The 24,006-nt window shown below is 44.0% G+C and overlaps 1 protein-coding gene across 22 annotated transcripts in view; it reads left to right on the top strand.

Moving 5' to 3' along the window:
- Positions 1–14,796: 14,796 nt before the first annotated feature.
- Positions 14,797–24,006, top strand: part of FBXL2 (F-box and leucine rich repeat protein 2) — a 176,424-nt gene continuing 167,214 nt past the window's right edge. For 16 of the 22 annotated variants that reach the window (XM_037890191.2, XM_043540724.1, XM_043540723.1 and 13 more), the window contains exons 1-2: positions 14,797–14,928; positions 16,016–16,263. In XM_037890191.2, the coding sequence (XP_037746119.1) occupies positions 16,126–16,263 (138 nt within the window). In that variant the 5' untranslated portion in view covers positions 14,797–14,928; positions 16,016–16,125. The remainder of the gene's footprint in view (positions 14,929–16,015; positions 16,264–24,006) is intronic. The other 6 variants (XM_043540734.1, XM_043540733.1, XM_043540732.1 and 3 more) reach the window with 3 other exon arrangements.

Raw genomic sequence — 24,006 nt, 5'->3', positions numbered from 1 at the left:
ACTATGCGGTCCCACCAGTCTGTGCTTGTTTCCCGGGCCCAGAATTGGCATTCCACAGCATGAACCTAGCCCAACGCCACCATGATGTCCCAATCACCACATGCCATGCTTCTAGGAATGTCTGTGTCCATGTCCTTATCACTATCGTAATCGCGCTGTCGTTGCTTCCTCGCCCGGCTTTGCAGGTTCTGCACATACTGCTGGATAATGTGTGAGGTATTTACAATGGTCACAACTGCAGCGGTGAGCTGAACAGGCTCCATGCATGACACTTGTGTCTTCAGGAACTCTGGTCTGTTTGAACAGCTGCAGGAAGGAACTTACTTTCCAGACCAGAAAATTACTGTTGGGGATGTTGAAATGCCTATAGTTATCCTCGGGGACCCAGCCTACCCCTTAATGCCATGGCTCATGAAGCAGTACACAGGCAGCCTGGACAGTAGTAAGGAGCAGTTCAACTATAGGCTGAGCAAGTGCAGAATGGTGGTAGAATGTGCATTTGGCTGTTTAAAAGCGCGCTAGCGTAGTTTACTGACTAGGTTAGATCTCAGAAAAACCAGTATTCCAATTGTAATTGCTGCTTACTGTGTGCTCCACAATATCTGTGAGAGTAAGGGACAGACATTTATGGAGGGGTGGAAGGTTGAGGCAAATCATCTGGTGGCCAATTTCGCACAGCCAGACACCAGTGCGATTAGAAGAGCACAGCAGGGTGCGCTGCGCATCAGAGAAGCTTTGAAAACCAATTTCATGACTGCCCAGGCTACGGTGTGACAGTTCTGTTTGTTTCTCCTTGATGTTACCCGCCCCCTTTCTTGACTCTAATTGCCTGTAAGCCAATTTACAGGAAAAAATAAATTATTTCAAAACCATGCATTCTTTATTAGTTGATTAGAAACACAGGGAGATAAATCACAAGGTAGCCCAGGTGGGGTGGGGTGGGGGGAGGAGGGAAGGACAAGGCCACACTACAAATCAAAATTTAGGATATGCCAGCCTTCTGCTGCTTTGGCAATCCTCTGGGGTGGAGTGGGTGGGTCCCCGAAGCCTCTCCCCCCACGAGTTCTTGGGCATCTGGGTGAGGAGGCTATTGAACCTGGGGAGGAGGGAACGCCATTATACGGGGGCTGCAGCGGCTGTCTGTGTTCTTGCTGCCTTTCCCTCATAAGATCCACCAGACAGCGGAGCACGTCAGTTTGCTCCCCCATCAGCTTGAGCATGGCATCCTGCCTGCTCTCATCGCGCACCTCCTTCCTCTCATTGCGGTCATTGATTGTTTGCCGGGACTCTGCCATGGTTTCCCTCCACGCATTCAGCTGGGCTCTATCAGTGCAGGAGGACTGCATGAGCTCAGCAAACATGTCATCCCAAGTGCATTTTTCCCGCCTTCTAATCTGGGCCAGCCTATGGGACGGAGTTGATGGGGGGCGTTGAAACATTTGCACCTGTGGGAGGAGAAAAAGGGAGGGCAGAAGTTTAAAAGATACATTTTAGAGAACAAAGGGGAGACTGTTTCTCAGTGAAACAAGCAATTCATAGTACACAGCACATGTTATTTCTGTACAAGGTCGCATTTTGCCTTTTATACTGAGTGCCTGCCAGTTTGGTGTGACTGCATCACATGCGGCTGGGCAACAGCATTCAGCTTGCAGGCAGCCATGGTAAACCCGAGGGGCACGCGGGGTTCTGCTTCTTCTGCATTCATTGCCATGCTTTCAAACTGCAGCACCCTCCTTTCCCATACGAAGCAATGCCTGGTGGGTTGGCCATTTAAAAGGAGGGCCTGCCGTCTCTCTGGGATGATCACTTCACACACACACACCACCCCGTGCCCTTTAGGCCAAACACCAACAGGTCAGCGTGGACAGGTTTCCCCGCACTGCAGGGCTCTGACCCTTTAAGCCAAACGCAAACAGACTTTTCCTGTAGCTGTACGGGACATGAATGCATCCCAAGTCTTCAGGGCAAATGAATCCATAAACACACTTTCTTTTAAACCATGTATCGTATTTACAAAGGTACCCTCACCAGAAGTGCCTTCTCCAGCATCATGGTCCCGGAGCCCACCTTGGGAGGGGGTGGAGGGTATTCGCTCCAGGTTGATGAACAGTTCCTGGCTGCCGGGGAGAACGGATTCACTGCTTACTGCCTGTGCAGTGTCCTCCTCCTCCTCCTCTTCCTCCTCCAAAAAGTCATCCTCCCCACTCCGTGAGAGTCCCCCCTTGCAGGTGTCCATGGACAGTGGTGGGCTAGTGGTGGCATCCCCCTGAGAATTGCATGCAGCTCATCGTAGAAGCGGCATGTATGGGGCTGTGACCTGGAGCGCCTGTTTGCCTCTCTAGTCTTTTGGTAGGCTTGCCTGAGCTCCTTGATTTTCACATGGCATGGCTGTGTGTCCCTGGTATAGCCTCTGTCCATCATGCCCTGGGAGATTTTCACAAATATGTTTGCGTTCCTTTTTTTGGAATGGAGTTCTGCCTGAACAGATTCTTCTCCCCAAACAGCAATGAGATCCAGTACCTCCCACTTGGTCCATGCTGGAGCTCGTTTGCGCATCTGGGACTGCATGGTCACCTGCGCTGGTGAGCTCTGCATGGTCACCTGTGCTAATCAGGTCACCATGCTGGCCAAACAGGAAATGAAATTCAAAAGTTCCCGGGGCTTTTCCTGACTACCTGGCTAGTGCATCTGAGTTGAAAGTGTTGTGCAGAGCGGTCACCATGGACCATTCTAGGATAGCTCCTGGAGGCCAATACCGTTGAATTGCATCCACAGTACCTCAAATATGGAACAGCGATTTCGATTTTAGTGCTACTCCCCTTGCCAAGGTGGAGTACAGAAATCGGTTTTAAGAGACCTAAAAGTCGACCAAACAGAGTTGGTTGTGTGGACTGATTTAGTTTTAATTCGATATAACATGGCTAATTTCAATATAATCGCGTACTGTATACCAGGCCTCAGAGTCACAACCAATTCTTCTCCGTTAGACAGAATCAAGCCTAAAATGGCTGACCCCCCATTACTTGCTCCACCTTCTGAGACAAGAAGTTGTCCTCAATATATTCCAAGAACTTATTATAGATTTTGTGTTTTGCTGTGTTACATTTCCAACAGATGTCTGGGTAGTTAAAGTCCCCCATTACTACCAGTAATTGTGATTTGGATATTTCTGTTATTTGTTCTAGAAAAGGATCATCCACCTTCTCCTCCCAATTTGATGGTCTATTGGACTCCCCTACCATGATGTCACCCCTGTTTTTTCCCCCCTTTATCTTCACCCGGAGACTTTCATCTGATCTGCCTCTCACCTCCTTCTGGACCTCAAAACAAGGAAATATATTCTTGATGATGAATAATGCAACACCATCTGCCTTTTCCCCTGCCTGTCCTTCTTGAACAAGCTATACTCCTCTATACCAATATTTCAGTCATGAGATTTATCCCATCAAGTCTGAGTGATGCCAATTAAGTCATAATCTACTCTGTGTACTAAGACTTCCAGTTCTTCCTGTTTATTTCCCATTCTCCTTGCATTTGTATAAAGCTATCTAAGATGTTAAGCAGAGTCTTCCACTGTGGTAAAATCAATGGAAGCTCCTGGGTATTCAGCAGTTCTGAAATTCAGGCTACTTAGGTGCCTCAATATGGATTTAGGATCCTAATTTATTTATTCCTGTTTTTAAAACCTTGATTTAAATGTCCATCCACAAATGTTATGTGTACAATTATTTGTATGTGTAACTACTTCATTTGTCTACACAAATGGTGCTTTACATGTAGAAACTGGGTAGATGGGCACCTCTCTGATTTGTGTATACAAACAGATGTTTGCATGACAGATACAGTTAATGCTCATGTAAATTATTACATACAGCTTTTGGTGAACACCTAGAATCTAGTTTTTGGAAACTTTGTGAATTTTTTTTAAATGCAGGGCAATTCTGCATTTCAATGTTCCTTAAAGTTGCTTAATGTGGTGCTTTCATTTAAATTATGTTAAACTAGTATTCTGATGTCCCCAAATTCTCAGGTACCCCAAGCTAATTTTGCAAGCTTGGAGTTGGTGAACATCTGGAAAAGGATGACAGGAATCATGTAAAATCAGGGCTATCTTTCTAGTTGATAAAGGTACATATATGGTCCTCTTGAGAAAGTTATAAAGCTCTGTGACCCTTTCACCTTCTTTCCCCATTGCCCCCACTCCTGCAGTCCCACCCTGTACTCTTGTATTGCATCAATGAATGTCAGGAATGCAGAAAAGGGATCACAGTGGATTATCCCTGAACAATTGTATAAAATCACGGTGAATACATCATAAAGGGTAGATAAGGTGGAACTCCATAAAAAGTAATGTTTTGTAAATGATGATGTAATTTCAATGAAATACAGTACTTTTTCCTCCATCAAATAAAATAATTCTGTTTGCCATCTCTTAAGGATTTATAGAACAGGGCATAAAATTAATTGTTTTCCTATCACATAAAATCAAAGTATACATTAATATGTAGTATAGTAAGGAAATTACTATGTTTGGCCCCAGTCCTGATCCTACTGAAGTCAACGGTAATACTGCCAGAAATGATACAAGATGGGGTCTCCCGTGAATGGATCTCAGGAGTTTTGCATAGTCATGATATTAACTAATACTGGTAATGGTAGACGATAGACCAGTCAGCTTAACTGTGGTACCCAAAAATATAATGGAGAAAATCATCAAACAATCAATTTGTAAACACTTAGAATATAATAAGGCGATAAGTAATAGTCAGCATGGATTTATCAAGAACAAATAATGTCAAACCAACTTAATATCCTTCTTTGACAGGGTAATAAGTTTTGTGGAGAGGGAGGAACCAGTAGATGTGATATATCTCAACTTTAATAAAGCTTTTGGTGCTCTCTCACATGATCTTTTCTTAATCAAATTAGGGAAATATAGCCTATATGAACCTACTAAAAGTGGGTGCACAACTGGTTGGAAAAGCAAACTTAGAGTAATTATCAATAGTTCATAGGCAAGCTAGAAGGGCATATCAAGTGGGGTCCTGCAGGGATCTGTCTAAGGTCTGATTCTTTTCAATATCTTCATAAATGATTTGGATAATGTCATATAAGTGTACTCTCTAAAGTTTGCAGATAACACCAAGCTGAGAGGGGCTGCAAGCACTTTGGAGGACAGGATTATACTTCAAAATGAGCTTGACAAACTGGAGAAATGGTCTGAGATGAATAGGATGAAATTCAATGAGGACAAATGCAAAGTTCTCCACTTGGGAAGCAATAATCAATTGCATAAATATAAAATGGGAAATGACTGCCTAGGAAGGAGTACTGCAGAAAAGGATCTGGTTCTGCATCACCATATGCATAGTGTCCATGAACTTCTATGAGAGTTCCACACATAGAGCCAAATGCTGGTTTCATCGAAATCAATGCAGTTTTGCTAAGTGGCTTCACGGGATCATGATTTTGCCTGCAGAGAAGTTACAGTATCAGGCCCTTTCAGGTATACATTTTAAGGGTTCATTATATTTTTACATACTGTATATTTGTTGTATTTTAGAAGAGGCCTTATTCATGTAAATTGTCTACAATTTCCCAATAAAAGGCCATCCTCGTACAACCACATATTCTTTAGACATGTGCCAGACAAGTAAGGAATAGCTTCTGCTGGATCTGTTTCCTGAGCAAGTTAGTAGCTAAGCTGAAACCTCCATGACTGTGCTAAGAAATCACTTATGATTGATTGGTTGTCAGTGTTTTCCACATAAAATGTAACTAAGAGAATTTTTTGGAAATTCATGGGCCAAATTCATCCCTGAACTAACTCCATTGACGTCAATGGAGTTATAACAGGGATTAATTTATCTCTGTGACTGTCCAAGAAAGAAGCTGGTAAAGCACAAATATGGATATATTGGCATACCTTTATTATTCTTTTAAATAGATTACAATACCACTGTCTGCAAGATGTAACAATATATTCTGTAGGGATCCATAAATTGTCCTAACAATGTATCCAATCTGAAATTAATGTGATTCCCCTTGTATAATTTATTATACTCTTTATTAATAAGTATTTTAGGGCAGACATCTGAAGAACTTGTTATTAGGACTTTACCAAGATTTAACTTAACAGAAAATAAAAATTATTTTTAGATCCCATGTATTCAATATTTCAAATGTACTTTGTTCCATAAAGATTTGTAGATTATGGGAATTGTTTAAAAATACCGTCTTGGCTTTCATGTTGCATATTTTTCTATGTTGCAAGCATTTTTTGATATGTTGCAATGTTTCCAGTCAGCCATTAGTAACAGATTTAGCAGTTGTTTGTCTTCATAATTCTTGTTCTGTTTGTATGCCATCAGAATAATTTAGAGACCCATCCTGAAAACACTTGCTACTGGGTGCAGTGCTTATTACCACAGTCCTCCTGAAGGCACTTTACCTGGTTATAAAAGTCTGCAGGAGGTTGCAAGCATTCGTTTGATTTTGGGGAAGACATTCTGACATTACATAGTTTTGCACTACAAGTCTATACCACATTCTAGGTTTCTGTGTTCTATTTCTTACACTGCCTCTAACCTGCTGTTACAAGTCACATAATCTCTTTTCCCTCAGTTTACCCTGGTTTAAAACAGATATAAATTGCATACTTCACTGGGGTATTGTGAGGATTGATTAATTATCTTTTGACAAAATGCTTTGAGATCCTTGGATTGAAAAGCACTATTTTAAAGGTAAAATTTTCAGAAACCTTAGCCTAGCCTTCATTTATGCATGCACAATATTTGCACTCGTAAGTATTTTTATTCGCATTACAGAAGTTGCTAGAGGCCCCAGTCAGGTTCTCATTATGCTGAACATAACGCGTAACAAAAGATGGCCCCTGTCCTAGGGAGCATATACTATAACTTGCACATACATGTCATAGCATTTTTATATGTAAAATCCATTTGTGCTTCATTTGTCCACATAACATGGGTTTGCGTGTGTACATTTTTTTCATTTGTGTGCAAAAGCGTTAGTGTACAGAAATTATGTGTCCAAGTGATTGAGTGTTCAAAGTTGTTTGCACACACATACAAATTATGTTTTGAAAATTAGGCCCAATCAATGCAAAGAATCTTTATTTATTTACTTAATATTTTCAGTCACCAAAAGCCAACTGTACAGAACACACTATCATACCACAATAAATAATACAAAACAACCTGTTTATCTAGTTGCTTATGCTACATAGTAGAAGTTACAGTGAGTTTTGTGGTGTAGCCCTATTCTGAAAATACGTAACAGGTAATAAATACCCTTGGGATCTCTGTTATGGAACTTTAAGAATAATTAAACTTGATGAAATATGCAAGGAGATTTTAAAAAAAGAAAGTAAAGCATTTCCACACCGAATGGAAATTATTAATTTGGGAAGCAAACATTACTGAAATGAGCAATGTTTCTGAACCAGTCAAAGCAATGTAACAAACAACCTCCAGGTTATTCCTTCCTCTAGGCTCTCCAGTATGTCCTGTTTTTTCTGTGTTGTCTGGCCTTTGCCTTATCCAAAGCGTAATGGTTTCAATGGGCTTTGGATCAGGACCATTGTGTCTTGTAAAGGTGCTTAAGAAATAATAATGGAAATGGTAGAAGGATAAAAATGTCTGTCCTACCAATGTAATGGCAGGTATTTCAAGCATAGAGGTTTTGCCGACGCATTCATACATAATATAGCTCATTGCCCTCTCAAAAGTCTAACATTTTTCTTCTCTTCCACTTCTATCCAGGAAAGTTTCATCATGGTTTACCTTTGATGCCCAACACAGCTTGATTTTTAGTTTATTTGACCAATGCTTATGTTAAGAGAGATTTTTTTTTTCCAGGAGTAAAACCAACTTTATGAGAGTATTCCAAGTGAAATCAGTCTACGTATTTAAGCACCTTGTTAAACATCAGCTTGCTTATATACTGAGACTGTAAACAAGTGTAAACAAATACAAAGAAGCAAAGTGAGCTGCCAGGCAGGCAGTGAAGGAGGCTGAAGAGTGCCCTAGAGAATTAGTATGCCAAGCTTTTAAACAACACACAGTTGGCTGGCAAAAAGATACGTAGCATTGCAAAAATGAGATGCAAAGAGAAGTATGGAAATATAAATGATGATCAGGGAGACTGCTGGTAACACGTAAACAAGTGAAGGAGAGATGGAAACAATACTTTGAGAGTCTCTTAAATGAGGTAAATCCCTTTAGGGTGGAGTTGCCAACTTGTGATCCTAATGTGGTGCCTGAACATAAGATAAGAGGAGATGGTGAGAAATGCAGTCCAGGAAATGAAAAATGGTAAGAGTCAGCATGAGTCCCAAATATGGTGAGTTCACTGGGGGAGTGAGTGAGAAGGGGAAATGGGCAAGAAGGGACAAAGCGCCTGGGTGGTTTGCAAAGGGGGTTCCTACAAGCGCCTAGAGACATTATTCTGAATATTGGAATCTTTTTCCACAGCTGGGGTAGTTGAACCCAATATCTCACTCCTGAGGATAACGCAGAATGGAAGGGTACATCTCCTGCATGCACGTGGCTTCGGTCCAGCGCCATATGCTGCTTGCCAGTGTGGCGCTCTGGTCCCTGAAGAAATAATCCTGGTTGGTGCAGCAAAGTTTCCTACAGCGGGGAATAAACAAGGCAGTTCTGCCAAGGAACCTGCAGCAGAGGATTGCAGAATACCTACAGGAAAGTTTCTTAGAGTTCTGTATGGAGGATTCCCAAGACATCCCGGTGTACATTAACAAACTGTTCCACTAGGCCCCCACTGCATAGCTGCATTGGCTCTGTTTTTAATTTCTGTTCCTTATCCCTCTTCTACCATATAACAAAGTACATGACAGCTCAATCTCTTCTCACTATGCAGTATCAAAGCAAAATGTGTGCTTACCAGAGCTTGTGTCCCCTGCTTCATGTGCACCAGAGTCGGAGTGGTTAGACCCCTTTGGAGTCAAAAAGAGGTCCTGACACACTGCACCACAAGACGACCCTGTCGTGTGTTCACATCCTCCTCCAACTCCACTCCCTCGTCTAACACTTTGTCCTCAGGGTTGACTCTGCTGGCTGCTGCCTCCAATCCCCTTGAAGTATCCATGGGGCTCTTGACAGTGGAGGTGGGGTCACTGCAAAGGATGGCATGTCTTCAGTGCCGCACCAGAGCGATGGTTGGCCTCCTTTGCTTTGTGGTATGCCTGCCTCAGCTCCTTGATCTTAGTACGGCACTGCTGCGTGTTCTTTTCATGCCCCTTCTCCTGCATGCCACTAGCAATTCACCTGTAAGTATCAAAGTTCCTAAGGCTGGAGCGAAGAATCCTCTCCCCACAGATCCAACAGCTCTGCTGTACTCCACGCTGAAGTGTGTCTGCGGCAGAAAGCCAGCATGGCCAGTTGGGAAGATGGTGTGTGAACTGTCCAGGCCAAGCAAACAGGAAGAGGAATTTCAAAAATTCCCTGACCTTTACACGGGGGAGGAGTGCATATCTGTGTAACTTCACAGCAGTGGAGTTCAAACTCCTGACAAGAAAGGTCATGATGAGCATTGTGGGACACCTCCTGGAGGCCAACCTAAGTGAGTGCACTGTCGACACTGACGCTGTGTCGCTCTAACTACGGGTATGTCTTCACAACCTGCCGCATTGGCGGGCAGTGATCGATCCAGCGGGGATAGATTTATTGCGTCTAGTCTAGACGCGATAAATCGACCCCCAAGCGCTCTCCCGTTGACTCCTGTACTCCAGCACCACAAGAGGCGCAGGCAGACTCGACGGGGGAGTGGCAGCAGTTGACTCACCACGGTGGAGACACCACGGTAAGTCCATCTAAGTACGTTGCTATTCACATAGCTGAAGTTGCGTAACTTAAATCGATTCCCTCCCCCCCCCCCAGTGTAGACCAGGGCTTAGTTGCAAAAATCCCTACGCCTCTCATTGAGGTGGTTTTATTATGTCGGTGTAGTAGGGGAGTTACATCGGTGGGAGGAGCATTTCAGTATGTACACCTCCACTGTATTGTCAATGAAAATTTACTTTTGTTGACAAAACTGTATAGTGTAGACAAGGCCTTAGTCAACTGTGCAGGTCTTTCTTACAGGAGGAGTGAAATAGTTAACAATTTTGACATCTAAATTATCACTGCGTGTCTGAGTTAACACCTCACTGAGATGAATGGAACAGTTCACACATCAGAGCTATTGGTCTAAGGTCTCCTAAATATCTCCGCATCATTTCTACTTGGTTCACATTTCTGAGGTTTTCTCCCAACTATAAGAGCTAGAGACTTTTAAAAAAAATTTGAACCATACAAAATGAACATGGCGTATATTAAATGGATTAAAAGATGGCTAACTGATAGGTTTCAAAATAATACTGTAACAGGGAATGATAATCAAGCAGGTGTGTTTCTAGTGGGGTGCCACAGGAATGCTATTTAACATTATTAGTGACCTGTAAGAAAACAAAATCATCACTGATGAATTTGCAGATGAGAGAAAAATTGGGGGAGTGATAAATAATGAAGAGGGGAGTTCACTGGATCTGGATCACTTGGTAAACTGATTGCACACAAACACTATGCATTTTAGTGTGGCTAAATGTATACACCTATGAACAAAGAATGCAGGCCATACTTACAACATGGGGGATTCTATACTGGGAAGCAGTGACTCTGAAAAAGACTTGGGGGTTATGGGGGATAATCAGTCGAACATGAGCTCGCTGTGCGACGCTGTGGCCAAAACAGCTAATGTGATCCTTGGGTGGATAAAAGGGAATCTTGAGTAGGAGCAGAGAGGTTATTTTACATCTGTATTTGGCATTGGTGTGACTGCCGGAATACTGTGTCCAATTGTGTTGTCCACACTTCGAAAAGAATGTTAATAAATTGGAGAATGTTCAGAGGAGATCCATGAGAATGATTAAAGAATTAGAAAATATGCCTTATAGTGAGCTCATTCTATTAAGTTTAGCAAAGAGACAGTTAAGGGGTGACTTCAGCATAGTCTATAACTATCTACATGAAGAACAAAACTTTAATAATATGTTCTTCAATCTAGCAGTCACAGACAATGGTATAACTCAGTCCAATGGCTGGAAGTTGAAGCTCGACAAATTCAGACTGGAAATAAGGTGCACATTTTTAACAGTGAGGATAGTAAATCATTGGAACAGTTTACCAAGGATTATGGTGGATTCTTCATCACTCACAATTTTTAAATCAATACTGGATCTTTTTTTAAAAGATCTGCTCTAGGAATTATTTTAGGGAAGGTCTATGGCCTGTGCTTTACAGGAGGACAGACTAGATGATCACAATGGTCCCTTCTGACCTTGGAATCTATGAATCTATTAAATGAAAATTCAGATTCTGGAAAACAAGAGATTGGCTTTAGAAAGGTAGCCGTATGGTGTGTGCATGTGTAACCCACGTGCCTAATAGGGAGATATCTCTTTAAGAGATCTATGGTGGGAGGCTGGGTAGGACTGAGTTGTGTCTGGGTCTTTGTTGCTAAGCAGACTTAGCACTCCACACCCAGAAGTTGCTGGAATTGGGTATGTTAGTTTTGGATATGCTCCACTAGGTTCCCTGTTGCTGGAATCAGACTCCATGAGGGCAAGTAATCAAGGCGGCTACTTTGCAAAAGGCCATGTGCCCTGTGCGAGTTGAGAGAAGCTGAACCCAGGAGTAGAAAGCAGGCTGTTTACCTTAACTCTGATGCATTTTGAAGTAGGTTAGTGATTACTGTTAACCCTCCAACAGGAAAGCATGGGCAATGTTAATTATAGAAAGGGGAAATTGGGAGGGAAAATTCATTTTTTATTTTAATTGTACACTTTGAATGTTGTTTGATTTTAGCCAAACTGTTTTAGTTAAATTGTCTCAGCTAGTCTGATTCACCAACTTCTCTTAAATATGATAATGAGGAAAGAGTTGTTGGGGACACTGGGGCATGGCCACTAGGTAACTCGAGGGGATGGAAGACCACAAGTGTCGATGAAGCCCCCTCGCACTAGGCCCAAGTGTCCTTGGCCCACCCGCTCCTGCCTGGAGGCACTTGCAGCAGCTCTGCATACTAGGCCCAAGTGTCGTTGGCCCCCCCAGCCTGGAGGCACTCACAGCAGTTATGCTGAGAATCTGCAACAATATGTTGCAGAATCAGACTGCCTGAAACTAAACAAGGCCAAACAGGGCAGATATGGAAGAAAAATGCTGAATAAAGCAGCTTTATGTATAGTTTAACAAATGATACAAAAAACAAGGGAACTAGCTGGTAACTGGATTGGCTGACTATATGGATACTTAGGGCAGCTGGCTATTGGATAAGTATGCTGAAGAAAGGATGTATAAAAGCCTGTGTAACTTCCTGCTCTGTGTGCAGGATTTGAGATTCTATTCTCCCTGTACCTTTTTGAAGCGTCAAATAAACTTTTCTGCTTCTCCACCCCGTTGTGATTATTGGGTGAAGCACACCGGGTAGCGAACCAACCCCTGCTGTTGTTTTGCCTCTCGGCACTGGGTGCGGGCAACAGAGTCATTTATATTTTGCTACTCTCAGTTTTGTATTTTCTTGTAACAGGTGTTTAAAAAAATATATATACATAACTGAGTGGTTGATAATCAGTTAGCTGACTGGCTAACAGTGATTTCAGCAGAGGAAGTGGAAGAGTCTGCTTGGATTGCAGCTGAAGATTCCTACAAGCAAATGGAGGGAAGATTTTTCTTTTTAGTCAGCAGATTGTATAGATTTAGTGATCAAAGACTCTAACTGAGACTCAAGTGAGCTCAACGAAAACTTTTGGGAACTCTGAGTTTCTTCTCACTGTGTTTCTGTGGGGACTGACCTGTTTAGATTTAGTTTTCTTTAAGTTTATGTATAACTGAAGATAATAGCCATGATATGTTGTAAACATTGTTATTATTATTTGTTTTTTTATGTTAAGATTTATAATGTTGATACTTAATTCTTTTTGTTCTTTTGGAGATTTGAATGTGGGGAGGGAGGTTGACCCTGTGCAATCCTTGCTGAAAATTCTTACGCTGAATTCTGGGTCTGCAGCTGCTTTTCTATAGGAGTTGGATTTAGGGTAGCCAACCCTCCTGGATTGGCCAGGAGTCTATCGGAATCAGCATTGATCTCCCTGTGGCTATTGAAAGCAATCCAGGAGATTTTAATAAGCTGCTAAAAGTCTGGTCTGTGGCGCAGAGGGGCCAAGACAAGCTCCCTACCTGCCCTGGTTCCGTTCGACTCCTGGAAGCGATCGACACGTCCCTTGGGCTCCTAGGCAAGTGGTGGCCAGGGGGTCTCTGTGTGCTGCCTGGAGCGCTGACTCTGCAGTTCCCATTGGCCGGGGAGCTGCGGGGGCGATGCCTGCAGGCAGGGGCAGCGTGCAGAGCTGCCTGGCTGCCCATGAACCTAGGAGCCGGACATGCCGGTTGTTTCTGGGAGCCACTTGACGTAAGCGCTGCCCAGCCAGAGCCCTCACCTCCTCTTGCACCCCAACCCCCTCCCACACTCTAAACCCCTCGGCCTCAGCCCAGAGCCCTCTCCTGCCCCGCAACCCCCAGCATGGTGAAAGTGAGTGAGGGTGGGGTAGAGCAAGCGACGGGGCGGGGGAGTGAATGCGGGCGGGGCCTCAGAGAAGGGGCAGGGCAGGGCCTTAGGCCGGGCAAGGATGTTTGGGTTTGTGCAATTAGAAAATTGGCAACCCTAGCTGGGATTTTTAAGCTCTAGAGAAGGGCAATGAAATGAACTCTAGCCCACCCAAAGGTTACACAGGCTACTTCCCTATGGACTCTGGCCTAGTGTATACAAAACGAATTGTATTGTTAATCAGTGTAAAGGAAATGAATAAAAATCCATTCCTAAGTGGGAATAGTGAGTTCGTGTATTTCTTTTGTGGTCTTTTGTTTCTTAAAAATGTAAAGGTCAAGATGGACCAACACTGCTAAGACCTATTGTCTCTACCAGCCTCATCTCCCAGATTTCAGACTTTAGGCCCTAGCAAGATGCCCGCAAGGACCCCAAATGGATGTAAGGTGCAAGGGTCCTATGGGAATGTTATCATGGGCTTTAATGCTAGTTTTATGCATAGGGTACCCACACTATCCTGTCATTACTTAGCCCTTGAGCCATCTTAAGGTGCTGAGGGTCGGTGAAGTGATGTTTTTGGCTCAAAAGCTTCTCTCTCTCTCTCTCTCTAATAGAAGTTGGTCCAATAAAAGATATTCCCTCCCCCCAACCCCCATCTTTCCTATCGTGGGGGAGACCCCTACACTGTTTATTAGAGGGTCTCTTTCAAATCCTGAGAGTGAAAACCCTTGGAGGGCAGGCGCCTGGAAATCCTGGCGAGGCACAAAGGAGTTCCCAACGGGCCCCCTGCTCTTACACATCTTTGGTACGTGATTACACGGGCACAAGGTGCCAGGCTCACGGGGACAGGGAGAAATCGCCCGTCCGCCTGGCCCGGGAACGCGCTCGCCTCTGGGACTCCCGCACCTCCTTTGCCTAGCGTCTATGAGACGTGGCGCGTCCCCTCCCGCAGCGGCTCATTGTGGCGAGCGGCAGAGACCTCTAGGGGGCGCTGCGGCCAGCAGAGTGTCCGCCAGCCACCCTCCATTCAAGCCGCGTGTCCTCTCCCGCCCCTCCCAACTCCGTCGGGCTCCGCCTCCCCGCGGATACGTGACCTCTGATGTGGACACGTGACACCCCGACCCCACCCCTCTCTCTCTTCCATCTCCGCCCCTTCGGGTCACGTGAAGGGGATGGGCCGAATCAGCAGGGGTGTTCCCGGTCACGTGCCCCACTAGGCTCGGCTGCGCGCGCAGACTCTGCACCTGGCAGTGGCTGCTCTGGGCTCGTTGTCACCAGGACAACCGGCCCCGCCGTAGCGCGTCTGTCATGGTGAGTGTCTTCCCTCCCCCCACTCCGCGACTCGAGCGCCCTGGCTGGGGGGAGGGGTGCGGTGCGAGGGGGAAGGCTGAGGCGTGGGGGGGGAGGTGGGAGGGGAAGGCTGAAGGGGGTGGGGGGAGGTGCGAAGGGGAAGGCTGAGGGGGGAGCGGTACAGTGCGTGGGGGAAGGCTGAAGGGTGGGGGTGCGGTGCGAGGGGGAAGGCTGAGGCGTGTGGGGGGAGGTGGGAGGGGAAGGCTGAGGCTTGTGGGGGGTGGTGCGAAGGGGAAGGCTGAGGGGAGGTGGGGGGAGGGGTACAATGCAGGGGGGGAAGGCTGAGGGGTGTGGCGGGGAGGGGCGCCGTGTGGGGGGAAGGCTGAGTGGTGTTGGGAGGGAGGGGAGGAGCCAGGGATGAGTGAGAAGGGGTTGCGATGAGTGAGTAGGAGGGAAGGGAATGGGGGTATGTTTATGTCCTGGGAGGGCTGTGTGCACTGTGGTATGTATCTCTGTGTTTGAGGAGGAAGGTGTGAGTATGAAGCCCTTTTCCACTGACTCCTGGAAGGGATCCCGAACCTCAGTTGTTTTCACTGTGGTTGCTTCCTGTTGAAGGGGAGCAAAGCTCTGCCATTCTTTGATATGCTTGAGGATACTCTTGTCTTCTAAGGCAGAAGGTTGCATAACGAGAGATCTGTACAGGTTTAATCAAATGTGGTATATGCACAGAGGTCGTATATAATCCTGTAATGTCCTCATATGTGTGAAAAATATAAATGGTAGGAGGAGCTCTAGGAAGAAGAGAGGTGTGGATGTATCTTGTGTGTTGTTGCCTTTGATTCTCTATAGGGCTTTTAGTTAGTGATAACTGGTGAAAGGTTTCTTTCCTTTTCCTCCACACCCAAGCATTTCCATCCTCTCTTCCTTCTCTCCAACCCTGCTACTAGTCTGTACATTTTAAATGTGTATTCATTTAAAAGAAACAAAAAATAAAAAGCTATTGGGGAAAAAAGGAGATTTCCTTTGGCTGCAGTACACTGTTCTTCTGTGTAATCATTTTTGTTTCTGGGAGGAAAACAGTTAATTGTGGAGGCCTTCTTTACACTAGGTTTGATTTGGAAATCTCCATTACACCACCACCAGACAGACTTCAGATGTTTGCTGACACTTTTCCCACCATTTCATGTAGTGCTGCTGAGACCAGTATTCGATGACCTGATGTGCACCCTTTCCACTTCCCCCTCCAAAAATGTGTCCTGTCTACACTGGTGTTTCCATTATCACTTCCAACAGAGGAGCTGCATTGATGGAGTGCTTCCAAATAAGTCTAAAATAGGCACAACTCATCTTCTAAATGTAGGGAAAACTAAGATTTTGAAAATAAAACGTTAACGTTGTATAAATGAATGTATTGTGTAAGTAGATGCCTTCTAGCTACTGAGATTCAATTATAGACTTTCTTTGAAGAATGTCGTAAGGGATTTTCCCTCTTTGGTGGTGTAGAGGTTCTAATTAAAAAAAGTTTTTTGCAGTCTCATTGCAACAGACATGCGATTTGGAAAGTAAACAAGCAATGTAGTTCACAGGTGAAATCAAGTTAATGATGCTAGATAAGCCCCCTTGCTGTTCTAATTTGAGTCTAGTTGTTGGGCAGTCCCATACTTTTAATTGGAAGGCTAATGAAAAAGGTCTATTAATGAATGGAATATATTGTTTTTAATTTTCCAATATTCACTGTGTGAACACTTTTACATGGACCATTCTCTTTATAAAGATTATAACAAGTAAGGCTGTTGTTTCCCCACTTTCTTTCAGATCTGCATAATTTCAATAGTTTGCTGTTAAATCGAATGAGCAAGACATTATGTTGACCAGTTAACACCAGGTGTTAAAATGATGAAACGATGTTCTCTGCAAAATAGTAAAAGGGAAGTAAATTAGGGCTATAGAAGTGCCTTTAGAGTTAGTCTGAGATAAGGTAGGGCTGCTAAATGTGGAAACCTGTGTGTTTTGTTTTTTTTTTTAATGAGAGCCAGAGTCAGATTTCCACTGATACACAGCAGCTCTTTTAGCTTGGTTTAGAAAAGCAACACTAATTTCAGAATTATAGCAGTGTTGTTTTGAATGGTAATCTTGGATCACTCAAGTGGTGAATATTAGCAGTCTTTCAGGTGCTTTGTGAACTAAAAGTCAATAACTTGGTATAACTTGTTAACTAGATGTACAATAATTCTGCCCTTGTTCATGTGCGTTTTTGGATACAGAAAAGGAAGATGACAAAGAGTTGAGTGAGATGGATTTCATAATTAGTGAGTTTTTTTCATAATGATTCATCTTGGAGCTCTTTCAGCCAATTAGCCACTCAGTTCATGTACATTCCTTACAATACATATTTCTCATAGATTTCTAATTTCATTCTCTAGTGAAATGCCACATCTGTTTGTTTCTAATAACCTTTTTATTTCCTATTTAAAATTAATTTCCCTGTTCTGAGAGTACTTACGCATTTTGTAAAACTGATTTTTCCAGTTGTCATCTGAAATAGTGACATAATCCAGCTTTCCTGTTTTAACTCATGCAAAGTTGGAGTTTAGTGATATTTTAAAAAGTTCTCTCTTTTAAAGAGTGCAATATTTTATTGATAGTTTATGAAGAACAAAGCCTGCTCTCTGATCCATTGCTCAATATTGTAAAATGCTATGAATGTGAGAGGATGTGCAAATGGCATGTTTTCATGCAGCTGAAGTTGATGTTAGACTATTTTTGATCCTTGGGATTTGATTATTATAGTCCCTGTGATCAGCATTCTGGTGCAGATTGCTTCTGAAACTGGATACCATAATAAGTATTCATTTTGTACTTATAAAGTTTCTTGAACGGTCAATGGAAATATCTTCAAATATTTGAAATACAGATTCAGGTGTACACAAGTTTTTAATTTTAGTCTACTCAATTTATCATTATTGGTCAGAACAGAAAATCAAACTAATGGAATCTGATAACAGATGCAAGAGAGGTTCTAGAATCATGCAACCCTTGCTTGACTATTAGATGATCAAAATTATTAATTGCAGTTAGTGTGACTTTTCAATTTAATCAGCTGAATCTAAAAAGATTCAAAACATTAACAAATTACTGTTGCTAAAATCAAACCAAATACTGTAAAATGGGAAATTGTTGAGGTTTTGTTATAATTTGAGAATAATTTCCTATTTCAGCTTTTAAAATGGGATATTAAAACAGATTTGTAATTTACGACTCGTTTTTGGTAGATTCCTTGTTTGTTTCATTTGGGGAAGGACAGCCCATTAAAGATATATCTTTGATTTAAAGAACTATAAAACAGTTGAGTGTGTTTGTACATTGGGACTAAATTTTTTGCCATTAGATATGTGCTTTAAAGATACGATTTGTTTTGTTTTGGGGGGGAATATATTAGAATATATGCATAGCAAGTGTGTGAGTTTATATATACACTCTCTCTCTTAGTGAATATGACTTCTCTGCCAGAATTGCTGCTTTTAAATCAATAACAAAATTATTTCAATGGCTTCCAGAGTTCAGTGGCTGTGGAATCTAACCCTAAATCTGGAATAAAAGTTATCATTTTTATACATGGAGTTTGACCTTAACCTACATCACCTTATTGGGAGGCATGAACGTGCTCCGATGTGGAAGACCGCTCACTTGAATAACATGCTGTTATAAGTTAAATACTGAATGCTGCTCTGAGTACTAACTTACTTCATGGGTATGGTTTCTCAGGAGTTGATTGACAATGTCAGATCAGCATAATCCCTTTAAAAGAAAACACAGGTTTTCAGTATGTTTATTGGAGCTCTACTGTAGGGCATTTCCTGATTCTAGATAATAATGCTCCCAGCAGAGTTCTGGCCATTACTAGAGAGGGGCTAAAGTCAGATTCCTCCATTCTTTCTTTGGAGCACAAGGGAAGGTAAAAGCCCAATCAAGACACAGATAAGGACCAACATTTACAAAGGACAGTTTTGTGTTTTCTTCTGCTTTACAGTAGAGTAGTCCAACAGTTGCCAAGTGCCACTTTGAATTTATATTACTTTTTAATTTTTTGAACACTTCTTAAGGTTCAGGGTGCAACTTGTTTTTTATTGTCACCCTGACTCCTCATGTGGTTATGTCACCTCCCATCGTTGTCTACAGTACACTTGCCTTTAGGAAAAAAACTGTGTGGGAGTACACAAGGCTTTAAATATCACTTTCTGAATTTCTGTGAAAAGATGCTTCTTGATTGGGGAAAAATATTTCCTGCTCCAGTGTTTTGTTTTTTTTTCCCTATCCTGTTTCAGACTGAAACAAGAAGTTTTTTTTCTCTGTTGGATTTGATTAGTGATAAACTGGCTAACCAGTTCTGTCCTGAAAATCTAAATCAGTAAGCAGCCATCAGCAGCTCTGCATAATTGCTAAACTCAGTCAGTATTCTAAGGTCTGATTTACACCTGAAAAGTAGATCAACTCAGCTACATGAGTCAGGGCTGTGAAAAGTTTATGCCCCATGTGATGTAGTTAGGTGGATATAATCCCACTATAGATGCAGCTAGATTGACTAAGAGTCTTCCGCCAACATAGCTACTGCTTCTTTGGGAGGTGGATTGCCTACATCGATGGAAAACATTTTCTCTCGATGTAGAAAGCATCCATGCTACAGCAGCACTGCTGCAGCACCATAGTGCTGCTACTGTAATGTAGACATGGCCTTAGGCTTTGTCTACACTAGAGATTTTTTGACAAAAGAAAGCTTTGATGCCAGAACAGTGGAGGTGTAAAAGCTGCAATGCCACTTTTGATGACAAAACTCTCCTGTTTTGCCAACAAAATAAAACTACCTCAATGAGAGATATAGTGCTTTTTGCAACAAAGTTTTGTCCACAAAGTGCCAGTGTAGACACCGTGCATGGTTTTGTCGCTGTAAATAGCTCCAGGAGGTGTCCCACAATGCCCATCCTGACCACTCTGGTCAGCAGTTTGAACTCTGCTGCCCTGCAGCTGGGCAAACAAGCATCTACCCCTCCCCCCTTTAAAGGCTTGGGAATTTTTGAAATTTCACTTCCCGTTTGGTTGGCCTGGAGAGCTCATGTTGCATCTTTCCAGCTGGCCATGGCAGCTCCATGTGGCAAACGCTCTCCCACTTAGACCACTGCAGAGTTGTTGGATCTGCTGGGTATATGGGAAAAGGAGGCTGTCCAGTCCCAGCTCCGCTCCAGCTGTAGGAACTTCAATACCTATGGGCAGATTTCTTGTGGCTTGTGTGAGAAGGGCTATGACTGGGACACGGTGCAGTGCATAGCAAAGATAAAGGAGCTGAGCCAGGCGTACCAGAAGGCAAGGGAGGCAAACCATCACTCCGCTGCTGCACCCAAGAGCTGCCGCTTCTACAAGGAGCTGGACGCCATCCTCTGCAATGATCCCACCTCTACCTCCAAGAGGCCCATGGACCCTTTGGTGGGATTGGAGGCAGAGGACAGTGGACCTAACCCCAAGGATGAAGTTGTGGACAAAGAGATGGAGTTGGAGGACGTTGTGGAGCCCACTGCAGGGTGGTCCGGTACCACGTGAGTCAGGAACTCTCTTCTACTCTGGAGGGGTGTAGCCAGTCCCAGCACTCAGTCTCCGGCAAGCATGATGCAGGAGCGGAGACCCCGGTAAGTAATCTTTTTGAGTTGATGCTGTTTGGTTACATGGCGTACAGCTGTCCTTTGCTCTGAATGCTGTAGAAGTGGGTGAAGGAAGGGATAGAAATTTACAAGACTAGCTGTGTTTCATTGTGCTCCACATTTCCCTGTGCAGCTAAGCAGTGTGGTGAACTGTGTATTGATGCACACTGCGATTTCACGGGAACCCTCCAGAGAGATCTCTAGGAAACTTTACTGGTGGTACTTGGTGATCCTTTGCTGAAGGTTCCTTGGGAAAGCTGCTTTGCTCCTTCCCCCATTGTAGGAAACTTTCCTGTGCCACTCTGCAATCGCTTGTGCAGGGACCAAAGCAGCACACAGGCGAGCAGCATAGGGACTGGGTCTGAACCCAGACACGTGCAGTAGATGTATCTTTGCTCACCCTGAGGAGTGAGATCGGCTTCAGTGACCCCTGCCTGTGGAAAATGGTGGCAGAATTTAAAATATTGTCCCCAGTTGCTTTTACTGATCCCCTGAAAGCATCACTAACACCCTTGCCCCATTTTGAATGCCCACCCAGGCCAAACTCACCATGTTTAGGGTTCAGAGTAGAAGCCGTGTTAGTCTGTATCTGCAAAAAGGACAGGAGTACTTGTGGCACCTTAGAGACTAACAAATTTATTAGAGCATAAGCTTTCATGGGCTACAGCCCTCTTCATCGGATGCATAGAATGGAACATATAGTAAGATATACACATACATGCATACAGATAAGTTGGAAGTTACCCTTACAAACTGTGAGAGCCTAATTAGTTGAGCTGTTATCAGTAGGAGAAAAAACCTTTTGTAGTGATAATCAAGATGGCCCATTTAGACAGTTGACAAGAAGGTGTGAGGATACTAAACTTAAGGAAATACATTCAATATGTGTAATGACCCAGCCACTCCCAGTCTCTATTCAAACCCAAGTTAATGGTATCAGTTTGCATATTAATTCAAGATCAGCAGTTTCTTGTTGGAGTCTGTTTTTGAAGCTTTTCTGTTGCAAAATTGCCACCCTTAAATCTTTTACTGAGTGGTCAGAGAGGTTGAAGTGTTCTCCTACCGGTTTTTGAATGTTATGATTCCTGATGTCACATTTGTGTCCATTTATTCTTTTGCGTAGAGACATCCGGGTTGGCCAGTGTACATGGCAGAGGGGCATTGCTGGCACATGATGGCATATATCACATTGGTAGATGTGCAGGTGAACGAGCCCCATGATGGCGTGGCTAATGTGGTTAGGTCCTATGTTGGTGTCACTTGAATAAATATGTGGACAGAGTTGGCATCGGGCTTTGTTGCAAGGATAGGTTCCTTGGTTAGTGTGTTTGTTGTGTGGTGTGTGGTTGCTAGTGAGTATTTGCTTCAGGTTGTGGGGGCTGTCTGTAAGCGAGGACTGGTCTGTCTCCCAAGATCTGTGAGAGTTTAGGGTGTTCGTTGGGATGTGTGCATGCCAAGGGACGGAGAGAAAGTGATAAGAGGTGTATTTTACTGTAATGATTCAGTGCTGTGAGTGAACTAACAATCATGCTTCTGTGAATTTTCTTGTGCTTCTGCAGATGTGGCCTTCAAGGGAACCCCCTGCACACTGGCAGAGCGCCTCTGCCAGATAAGGAAGCAACCAAGACAGAGCAAGGAGGACATGTTCAGAAAGGTGCTCCAGTCCTCCGAGTTAGAAAAAAGAGAGCACCATGGAACTGAGAGAAATGGAAAGACGGGATAGAAAGTATAGTGAGGAGTGCATTTGAAAGGCCCATGAGCAGATAAGTGATAGAGGAGCAAACAGAGATGTTGAAGTCCCTAATCACACTCCAGGCAGAATAGATACATGCTCCCCCCTCCCCCCCCCCTTTCAGCCTATACAGAACTGTTTTCCATGCCCTCCCCAAACTCCTCCCATACATTCCTTGCAACTTCCCCGAACATCTCGATATCCTGTTCACTCCAGCCCTTGAGACACCTTCCAAAATATTTATGGATTTATGCACAGCTATGAGAGCCTCCACTGCTCAGCACTCTTACCTCCATTCCCACCAACCCTTTCGTGTGAGTTAATTGGTGTTTAATAAAAACAAACTCTCTGAAAGGTAACCAGTCTTTATTTGTGTCCTACATGTAGTGATTGCTGCTGCTGGTAACATATACATGGATTCTAAGGGTATGTCTACACTACGGAATAAGGTCGAATTTATAGAAGTCGGTTTTTTAGAAATCGGTTTTATATATTCGAGTGTGTGTGTCCCCACAGAAGTGCATTAAGTGCATTAACTCGGCGGAGTGCTTCCACAGTACCGAGGCTAGAGTCGACTTCCGGAGTGTTGCACTGTGGGTAGCTATCCCACAGTTCCCACAGTCTCCGCTGCCCATTGGAATTCTGGGTTGAGATCCCAATGCCTGATGGGGCTGAAACATTGTCGCGGGTGGTTCTGGGTACATATCGTCAGTCCCCCCTTCCCTCCCTCCCTCCGTGAAAGCAAGGGCAGACAATCGTTTCACGCCTTTTTTCCTGAGTTACCTGTGCGGACGCCATACCACCGCAAGCATGGAGCCCGCTCAGGTAACCGTCACCATATGTCTCCTGGGTGCTGGCAGACGTGGTTCTGCATTGCTACACAGTAGCAGCAACCCCTTGCCTTCTGGCAGCAGACAGTACAATACGACTGGTAGCCGTCCTCGTCATGTCCGAGGTGCTCCTGGCCACGTCGGCTGGGAGCGCCTGGGCAGACATGGGCTCAGGGACTAAATTTTTGGTGACTTGACCAGGTCATTCTCTTAAGTCCGGCAGTCAGTCCTATTGAACCATCTTATGGTGAGCAGGTAGGCAATATGTCCTTCTGCACCGTCTGCTGCCAGCCAAAGATGTAAAAGATAGATGGAGTGGATCAAAACAAGAAATAGACCAGATTTGTTTTGTACTCATTTGCCTCCTCTCCTGTCTAGGGGACTCATTCCTCTAGGTCACACTGCAGTCACTCACAGAGAAGGTGCAGCGAGCTAAATCTTGCCATGTATCAATCAGAGGCCACGCTAACCTCCTTGTTCCAATAAGAACAGTAACTTAGGTGCACCATTTCTTATTGGAACCCTCCGTGAAGTCAACCCTGTAACCCCTCCCTGCGTCAGAGCAACGGCAAACAATCGTGCATCTGAGTTGAGAGTGCTGTCCAGAGCAGTCACAATGGAGCACTCTGATTGGGCTAAAACATTGTCGCGGGTGGTTCTGGGTACATATTGTCCGGCCCCCGTTCCCTCCCTCCCTCCGTGAAGGCAAGGGCAGACAATCGATTCGCGCCTTTTTTCCTGAGTTACCTGTGCGGACTCCATACCACCGCAAGCATGGAGCCCGCTCAGGTAACCGTCACCGTATGTCTCCTGGGTGCTGGAAGACGCGGTACGGCATTGCTACACA

Source organism: Chelonia mydas, chromosome 2 (assembly GCF_015237465.2).
Source record: "Chelonia mydas isolate rCheMyd1 chromosome 2, rCheMyd1.pri.v2, whole genome shotgun sequence".
Taxonomy (NCBI): Eukaryota; Metazoa; Chordata; order Testudines; family Cheloniidae; genus Chelonia; species Chelonia mydas.
This window is presented reverse-complemented; position numbering and strand designations above follow the sequence as displayed.